The sequence below is a fragment of the Haliotis rubra genome, unplaced genomic scaffold (assembly GCF_003918875.1).
Source record: "Haliotis rubra isolate DU_JTF1 unplaced genomic scaffold, ASM391887v1 Scf1591, whole genome shotgun sequence".
Classification (NCBI taxonomy): domain Eukaryota; kingdom Metazoa; phylum Mollusca; class Gastropoda; order Lepetellida; family Haliotidae; genus Haliotis; species Haliotis rubra.
Genome location: NW_025765549.1, coordinates 135,249 through 145,441, shown reverse-complemented (window position 1 = coordinate 145,441; position 10,193 = coordinate 135,249). Strand labels below are relative to the sequence as shown.

Here is a 10,193-nt window from a genome sequence, read left to right as displayed (position 1 = left end):
CAGCCGAGTCCGGCGGCCAACAGGCACCCGCGGCAGGGGTAGGCCCTCGGCAATTCTTTGCGGACCTCCCGCCAGAGGCGAGCAAAGCGGAAACCTCGTCATGCTCCTCTACCTCCCCAAGCTCCATTGACTCGGCGCCGAGCCGGAGTCAGAGGCTGGAGTCTCCTCCGAAGAGGACCCTAACCCGACCGGTGGGCGGCTGGCCTTCTAGGAAGCACAGAGGGAAGAGCAGACAGAAGCGCTCCCGCGTGGCGCCTGGAAGCGTGCAACGGACCCGGTCGAGGCGCTGGAGGCACACCAGGCAGAACTGGTGCCTCGGCTCTCATGGGGCGGGGAGGGCGCCCAGGGACGGGAACACCAGGAATACTCAGCGGTCCCTCGCCAGCTCCCCGAGAGGGACTGGGAGCACCTCCCCTCGGGGCAGCGAGGCATCTGGACCCGAAAGCCAGAGGCAGCGGGTCTACAGATGCCTCAAGGCTGAGGGATCGAGCGAGCCGGCGATCCCACCCCTGACTCTCCGCCCCGTCCGGAGTGGCGAGGAACTCCTGGCGGAGACCTCCAGCATGACTCCACGAACGAGGGACTTCACAGAGACCATATGCTGCTGAAACAATTTGTCCATTAGTGTCATATCAAAACCACCAGTACTAGCGGGAGAGGGTTTGGCTTGGGATTTTTCCCTTACGTGACTGTTTCTTAGTCTTAGGCGGGGGACCTGCGTCAGTTCCCCACCCGCCTCACGCATCTCTTTGTAAAATAAGCGTGTCCGCGCCCTCCGCTTTTTGGGCCGGGGGAAAACCCAAGACATATGGTACATGTGTCCGCATCATAGCCAGTCTTTTCTAGACAAGCGGCCTTGCTGGTCATGCCTGTCGTGGCCCGTGGAATACTCTGTCCACAGACCGAACAGGATGAAAAAGGCCTGAAAGCAAACCGCAAGCATGTAGCTAACGGCGGACCAGCAGCATATATACACGTAGAAAACATTGAAAATACGTGAAGGCTACCACGGAGGAAGTAATAGTTGGTTCAATACGCAATATTACGACCACATGGCACGCTAAACTTCCGCCATGGCAGAGCAACACGTCGTAAACCCGCGGGGAAAGTTCAGCGTAATATAATATAATACAAAGTCACAATTATGAAACAACCAACTGTAAAGCTTTGCTGTTGCTTTCCTTTTCATAGGCAAATAAAGACCATACATACAGGTGGTGTCTCAGACATAGTCGTTTTCTTTTGAAGAAAGTTCAGCACTGTACGGCTCATGAATTCTCTAACGACTGTTCATGGCAGTGACAGCAGAAGGAATGATGATACGGGTCTAGGAGCCTACCCAGTTGGTACGCATGCACAATGGGAGGTAACTCCGTGAGGTAGGGGCCGTATAATAAATAAAAGAGTTTATTTATTGTTCAATCTTTTTATTCAAAAAACATTGATACAACTGTCACAGGACATTTTTCAGCCGGAAAATGCATAATATGTACCCCAAGGAAGATCTCTCTGAAAAAGAACTAATGTGTGGGGTGGCATATCTGTGTTTGGGGCAACGCCCCTCTGTGTATTTGAAGGGAATATGAACAGTGATCGGTACACAGATGTTCTTGAGGGGACATTTACTTCCATCTGCTCACGTGTTCTATGGAAATATTTTGGATTTTCCAGCAGGACAACGACCCAAAACATCGTTCAAAGCATTCACGGGATGGTTTCGGACCCAAAATATTACATTATTAGATTGGCCAAGCTATAGCCCTGACCTAAATCAATAGAAAATGTTTGGGCACTTATGAAGGAAAGTGTCAATAAGAAAAATCTGACAAATATTGCTGAAATGAAAGAAGAGGTGGTCTGATATTGGGACAGCATGGACCACGACTTTCTAACTTCTTTGATCAGTAGTATGCCCTGCAAGATTGAAGCCTGCATGGCTGCCCATGGTGACTTGACAAAATACTAACTGTTCACCTGTCTTTGAATCTGGAGTTATGTTCTGCTAATATTCACATTTAATAATGTGAGTAATGAGTGAAAAATATATAAAAAATTACAATCTTTAAATTCTCAATAATTTCTGGTTGTACTGTACCCTAACATGGAACTTTGTCATGCCTCAGGGTCTATTTGTATTATATTCAAACCTTTGTAGATACGTCCAAGTCCCTCTGAAGTCCATCTGATCAGAACAGTTAAACACAACGACATATTTGCCGAGAGCCTTGCCCATGTCTTTAGTTGTCTCTGTCTTGCCAGTTCCAGCAGGTGACCCTGCAGAGACACCTCCCATAGACATCCCCAGAGCTTGGGCTAGTGTGATGTAACACCTGCAGTACCAAAAGAGCAGTATCAACACCCTCATCATTATTTCCTATCACAATATAATCTGGATCAATTTGTCATCTTACTTTCATCATGAGGCTGTTTTGAATGTCACAGTGCCACAAGTCAATGTCAAATTAAATGTTTCTTTCATTATTTAAACATATTACTCCAACACATTTCATCTCTGTGGGCTGGCTTGCATTTCATGACAATGACAAATGGACTGATAAAGTGAAAACAGACTTTAATGCTTATTTTAGTGGTTGCTTTGAAATCAATCTTAAAGAACTTTTGAAATTAAAAAAAGATAACAATGAAGACTTGCAGTTTGTCATGGGCACTTCTGCTTGGAATCCTAGATAAGTCCTCGGAAATTTTCACTAAACAGTACAATTTGAGAGATATGTTGTTACCTGTCAGTTAGAGGGGTAATGACCAGTCTATCAGTACAACCAAGGAACTCGTTTTGGTAGATGTTGTCTACATCAGTGATCTGTACAATACACTGGTCAGTCTCCTCCTTGAAGTAGAATCTTGCTTGTTTCAACCACTCAAAATCAGAAGGAGTCTTGATATGAAGTTTCACCTACAAATACAATATCCTCTTAGTTAAAAGGGCACAGAGTATCACATAGGTATCAGGGGTTTTGTGTCAGGCAAACTTTCTAATTAGACAATCAGTGTCAAAGTTGTTATATTCTCTGTAAGAGAACCACTCAGAGGTTTTCGTAAATCTGTGTTGAAAATGAACTTAAATTAGTATAGCCAAATGGAATTAATAAAGGCTCATTATAGAGACTGTTTTGGATACTATGTATGTGTTAAATGCCATGGCAACTACAAATTTGGTGTTCCCTTTCATATTGTTTCGAAATTCTTCTTTGAGAGGCATTTTAGAAGTTGTATAGATGAAGGAAAACCAAGTTCTATGGATAGTCAACTTCTTTATTTCAATGAGTCGTTTCGGTGTAGGTACTAACACCGCTATCAAGCAAGTGATGATGGACTTAATTGCCATGTCTCCATGTAGACAGCGGATAACTTCTTTGAGAGGCATTATCACTTGCTTGATAACGGTGTTAGTACCTACACTGAAACGTCACACTCATTGCAATAAAGAAGTTGACTATCCATAAAACTTGGTTTTTCTGTTTCGGAAATGTTTTAAACAGCAGACCTGTGACAAATCTTCACCAAGCAATCCAGGGACTGACAGACTTGTATTAATTCTGAAGTGAGAATTTACAACTGTAAGGCAGGTTACTAACCAGATCATCAAAGATGTCTCGTTGATGCACATGGATGGTAACAAGAGTCTCGTACTTGATTCTCTCCACCTTGGTCAAGTCATGAGTTGTCTGCTCAATGAGTTTATTCAGGAGGTCAAGGAACTTCTGATTGGTGGTTGGCATAATCTTCTTGTCTGATCTGGCCACTCTCAGAGCATCCTCTGCATCCCTGGTCCACAACATTTGGATACCCAATAAGCCCACCTACAGCAAGGAAACAGCAGTCATGTCTTATGTTTGTTGAGTAACACTGCATTCAGCAGAATTTACATATATATGTAATGGCAGCCTGACTAGGAAGTCTGGACAAGACAAACCAGTGATTGATGTTATGAGAAAAAATATACAATGCTGAAACACAATGACAAGAATACACCAAAGTCTACATGTTTAACTAGACCTGTGAAGGTCCGGGTTAGAATATTGATCTTCAGTAACACATGCTTGTCATAAGAGGAGACTAACGGGATCGGGTGGTCAGGCTCTCTGACTTGGTTGACATATGTCATCGGTTCCCAATTGCGCAGATCGATGCTCATGCTGTTGATCACTGGATTGTCTGGTCCAGACTCGATTATTTACAGACTGCCGCCATATAGCTGGAATATTGCTGAGTGCGGCGTAAAACTAAACACACTCACTCACATGTTTAACTACATGATCGTCTAAGATGTTTCGTTATAAGATTGCTGGGGACCAGTTGTCCATGTTGAATCATTTCAAATACATTAATACACTTTACTGATACAATGAAAGTAATTACTAAAATGTAGACAACAGACACAGATACATTGTTCATTGTAACCACAGTTTGCTATACCAATTTAAACTGAAATATAATGTCGAAAAGAAAATCAGGTTGCTATATCCGACAGTTTGTTATCAAGGTGGATACAACACACAGTGTGATGCATGAAAACTCAAACTAATCTTACCTTTTCATCAAACTAATAGTTTTGAGTCTCAATCAAGACTGATGATTTGTTACCTGAGCTGGGACTGAGTTAAGGAATCCAAGAAGTTCAAATTCCGGAGCGTTAATGGTCCTGAAAGCATCTCTGATAACACCATGAAGTGATTTCATCTGTTCCCTCAGCAAATCTCCTAGCCATATCTCAACATTTCCCTGGGCTATCACTTTTTTTTCAAGCTGAAAGTAATTGAAACCCAGTGGTTGTAGTCGTGAGCATCAGTATGTGCATTTTGGATACAATGTCATGTGCAAGCAAGTTAACTAGCCTGACCTGATCCAATTAGATTACCGTCTATAAGCCGAATTTTGAGGACCAAAAAAATATGTCTGTAGAAGGGGGTCGTCTTATCTATGAGATACAATTTCACGGGAAATACTTTTTAGCTCGCCAGTGCCCTGCCAGGATGATGTTACAGGTTACCGGTACATCTGCCAGTATGTTTGCCACGATTACAGCGTTTATGGTGTGAATGATGAATAAAATACATATTAACCTGTATGTTTTCATTATTTCAGCATATTATTACATATTAGTCATTATGACATTTATCGTACAATCGGGATGAATTCTGGCACAGTCATCAGTAAAATATAATACAGAATACTATTATTTAACCCACAGGAATATATCCTACCATTGTGTAATTTTAATTACAGTTTTTGCTCTATAAATTAATTAAGAATAAGTTTACCGCGTGTATTTGAGCCGGAAATAGCACTCAGCTGTGCACATGTTTCCTGGCGATCAAGTTCAAACATGCACAATAATATAACAGGATGAATACTGGCCCAGTCATCAGTAAAATATAATACAGAATACTATTTTTTAACCCAAAGAAATATATCCTAGCATTGTGTAATTCTAATTAGTTTTTGCACTATAAATGTAAAATATATAATCAACACAACAGTTATACGGACCCTCATGAACTAGGTAAGTTGTACGGACATGGAATGGGGTAAAAAAGCAAGCCATTTAAAATCAAACATTTTTACCGATGTTACTGTAAACTAGCAGTCCATGGAAAACAAGACGGTAATAAGCAAGCCAGTTTGTTGACATGTTATCGTCTAACTACAATATGTATGCGAAACAAAATATATTATCCATTTCCTGTCAACTACACTTCATTTGATGCGTGAGTAGACGCAACATGATTGTGAATTTTTTTAATGATGTGGACCAAAGTTATAATTATTGGTAACCGCCAGTTGTCTGTGGTCTGTGTTTGCCACAATTAGGACCCCATCGCGGGGGGTCGGCTTATGTACGGTACGAAACATACTATTTTGACACTGATTTTAAGGGTCAAGTTTGGGGGTCGGCTTATCTATGGGGTCAGGTTATAGACGGTAATATACGGTACACAGGGCATAATGCTTAATGTGATGTCACTTGTCTGTCATGCCACAATAAGGTATATTTCTTGCTGTATTAAATAGTGGCCTGCACATCATGCAATTACATAGTTATCTCCCTTTTCATTCCCCACACTGCTACTTCCAGTTTCTTTTGATGCTAGAGGTATCACATCCTTGCATTTGTTACATTCAATGTTGTGCATGTATAGAGATGCTATGAGATTATGAAGTGATTATATGACATAGTGTGGCAGTGGTAATGGTTGTGAGAGAGATGGCACTTTACTGAGGGCTGAACCGACTACGTCTCTGGGTGTACGCTAATTATATTGGTCGAAACTGTGACTTATAATAACATAAAGATTATTGTATCCTGTGATTCTGGTATAAATTCAACATTTCAGCATCATCCTAACTCCAAAATCCCAATAAATAATCAATGTTATGTCAACACCGAAGCATACCACTGATTTATAATAGTTATGCCTGGCATGTGTTATTTTTTTAAACACCTCACCTAATCCTTTAGAAACATACTATGATTTTTTCCCCTTCTTTGGAAATAACGGCCAGGATTCTGTCATAGTCCTTTTCATGGAACTCCACTTCATTGACATTCTCAAACACCCCTAGCAGGTGAGACTGAAACCCAAACAAGTAGATATTTACAACATATGCATATATATCTTATTCATGATAACATTAACAATTAGAAAGTCATACCAAACATTGCATAAAAACATATGATTTACCTCTCACTGGGCTTAAACTGGTTGTAGAAAGCAATTGTCAAGAGTTTTCCAACAATATTTGTTTATAATGTTTTCAAAAGATTATTTCTGATGAGTAATAAAACATACCAACATGGAACACAACATACTATATGTTGAGGAGAAAAATCAGTGTACCTGAATTGTGTGAGAATCACTTGCTTGTCCAAGTATTTCCAGCAAAGAGGGATCTGAGATGAAGAAGAACCTGGGAAACACCAGTCTCTTTTTCTCCAAGTACCTGTACAAAAATATTATAGGTGGTCTAAACACAATGTGTCAGAAGTACATTGTTTTAGCTCAAAACACAGCAGTTTTCTCTACACATTTGTTCGTTTACTGGTTATCTAATGCCACACTTAACAACATTCCAGCTATATGATGGCAGTCTAAAGAATCAATCTGGACTTGGAAAATCAGTGACTGATGAACAATGTCTAGGAATTTCAGCATTTAATGACATGCAATCAACAAAGTCATCAAATCATAGAAGTCTCTTTGTGACATTTGAGCAGGAGTAGCTACAAGGTTACACTAGTAATTCCAAGTTTGCCAGTAATTTCAAACCTTGCAGCTTAAGTATACAATCTGTGCTCAAACCCTACTGTGTGTCATGATCAGCTGTTCATGCCAACACTAGTTTTCTACTGTATGTTTTGTTTACCCTGTGAGAGATTTCTGACACAGCTCTAGCTGCTCCAGCAGATGAGGTAGGAGTTGTCCCATGGTTTCATCCCCAACACAGCACTGGACAACATTGGTGACCTCATGTGCACGCTGCATGATCTTGCCCCATGACTTGTCTATATTCTGGAACCTCTTGGCTTCCTACAACAGAAAGGATAAAATCTACTGGATGGAAACGCATAAATGAAACAACCTAAAAATGATGCTTCTTTTTTAAAAAAGTTGATCAAATCATGATTATCCTAATGCCAGATGTGTCTAAAAAGTTTCTGTAACACTGTCTTCTCCACTTGAGTTATAGTAGGAATATATCTAAATCTGCACAGTGGCCAATATTCAGCCCCAGGTCTTTTGCAAAAGTCAGCAAATATTCCCTAAGTTGAAAAATCTTCCCAGTTCAGGATATAAACCGAATAGTAATAGCTGATGTTTTGGTTTTGTTAAATGTAACTTGTATTTCACTGTCTAATTTGATCAAATAACAATCTACTTCTAACATTGCCTGCCAAGAGCACAATATTTGGAATACTGTATACATTCATATGTAGTCTTCTAACTCTAATTCTGTTCAACATAAGTAGACATATGACATGTTGTACCTCACTGTAAGAACAGTTAGAACACTATATCAAGTTTAAGAGGTTTTAAAAATGATCTGATGTAAAGCCAAGAAAACAGGTTACAATATCTGTATACCACATACAAACACTGAAATCTGACTAATTTAGAGCCTCACAAGGGGAGGAAGAAGAAAATAAGGCCCTTTATTGTCGTGAGAAATGTCAATTTTTAACTTCAGGAAAAGTCTGAAAGATTTGGATAAACCTGAAGAGGTTTTCAATTCTTTGAAGAGAGTCGTCCTTGGGGTACATATTATGCATTTTCCGGCTGAAAAATGTCCTGTGACAGTTGTATCAATGTTTTTGAATAAAAGATTGAACAATAAATAAACTCTTTTATTTATTATATCGGTCCCTACCTCACGGAGTTACCTCCCTTAGCATGCGCACCAACTGGGTAGGCTCCTAGACCCGTATCATCATTCCTTCTGCTGAATATATCAGTGAACAGAATTGCGGGGGAGGCGGGAGGCCCTACCCAGGGCGACTCTCTTCAAAGAATTGAAAACCTCTTCAGGTTTGGTTAATTCTTTTTCAGAGAGATCGTCCTTGGGGTACATATTATGCATAAACACAGACTCCCAAAGACCCGGAGGCCAGGGAGGAGGAATTCTGTCCAAGCACACACAAATATAGCGATCGGTATCATGGAAAAAAATTGAACAGGCATGCATAACACTCACCTGTCACTTGTCCCAGTTTAAGCTTCCGCGAGAGGCATGCTGGGAGGGAACTGACAGGGAGGAAGTGTACTCAAAGGCGACCTCCATTTAGCATAGTGAGACAACGCACATAGTGTGAATGTCAATAAAGCCCCACCCACGAAGTGTCTATTAGTGAGCACCGTAGGGGGGAATGCAATACCGCTCACAATCGACAAATAACTCCTAAGAGAATCGAAGGGGGTACATGTTCTCTGAGTGAGCTCACAGTAGCAGACATGTCAATAATACAAATATTGTACAGTAGCGTCAAAACAGACCAATAAACCAAGACTCACTTTCGGTCAGGGTGGCAGGACACTGTCCACTGGAGAGAACAATGCGACCAAAGCTTCGCCGCGATTACGGGAATGCGTGTCGAGCTGATAATGCCGTATAAGCGTGCTTGGCGGCTCCAAATAGCGGCAGAGCAGATCTCTTCAATGGGGAGTGCCGATGCAAAAGCTTTTGATGCGGCTACTGCCCTGACCGAGTGAGCCTTCAACCCCTCAGGGGAGGCTTGCCCTTAGCCTGATAAGCGGCACAAATACGAAACTAGCCAGCGAGACAAAGTCTGCTTGCTGCGCTGGCACACCAGCCTTCCGCCACCGTAACAACAGAACAGCTGGGTACCCGTGCACAGTTCCCTGCGTTAGTTTGATATAGACTTTGGCGTCTTCACGGACATCCAGCGGGTGAGTGCTGCGTAGGAGTGGTCCCGATGTGGAAGGCTGGGTAAGAGTAGGAAGTTCGATAGGAGCTGTCACATGGAAGCGTGATGTCGACCTTCCGGTCGGTAAAGTATCTGGGAGGCCGAATACTGACACGATCCGTGTGAAACACAGTCAGCGCCCGGGTCGGACGACATAGCATGTAAATCGCCGACCCTACGTCCAGATGTTACCGCCACCAGAAAAACAGCTTTCAAGTTAACAACTGAATGGAAATAGCCGATAGGTGTGAGAAAGTTGGACGGACAGCCAATCTAGCACAATTGACAAATCCCAAGGTGGACTGGTTAAGCCTGGCGCCGGTCGAATCCGTTCAGCGCCAGCAAAGCTATGCGAGAGGTGCTGCTGCCCAGAAGAGCACCATCGACAGGGGTGTGAAAAGTGGAAATAGCGGTGGAGTAGCCACGAATGGTCGAAGCCGCCAGGCCTTCTTCCAAGCGAGCTTGCAAAAACTCCAATACTTTCGGACTAAATCCGCGAAAAGGGATCTGCAATGCCCTATCTGAACACCAGCGGCGCATAAGCGGGACCACCTATCCTCGTACTGAGCGTTTGTCCGAATCCGCCTCGAAGCCAGAATTGTGTCTGCAACTGCTGCAGGAATTCCGCGTGCCTCGAGGTTAGACCTGACAGAGGCCAAGCCACCCACTGAATCCGTGGATTTGGGTGGGGCTCTCCGTTCTGAGTGAGAATGTCGATTAAGTAAAGGTAATAGAACAGGAGGCTGAGCCA

At 42.3% G+C, this 10,193-nt stretch overlaps 1 protein-coding gene across 1 annotated transcript in view; it reads right to left on the bottom strand.

Annotated features, from left to right (window-relative positions):
- Nucleotides 1-2,112: 2,112 nt before the first annotated feature.
- LOC124271271 (dynein axonemal heavy chain 8-like) overlaps nt 2,113-10,193 on the bottom strand; it is a 75,939-nt gene continuing 67,858 nt past the window's right edge. Inside the window, 8 exon segments of the mRNA XM_046706374.1 lie at nt 2,113-2,169; nt 2,171-2,330; nt 2,742-2,914; nt 3,597-3,821; nt 4,606-4,767; nt 6,490-6,594; nt 6,861-6,963; nt 7,387-7,550. Of these exon segments, the coding sequence (XP_046562330.1) occupies nt 2,113-2,169; nt 2,171-2,330; nt 2,742-2,914; nt 3,597-3,821; nt 4,606-4,767; nt 6,490-6,594; nt 6,861-6,963; nt 7,387-7,550 (1,149 nt within the window).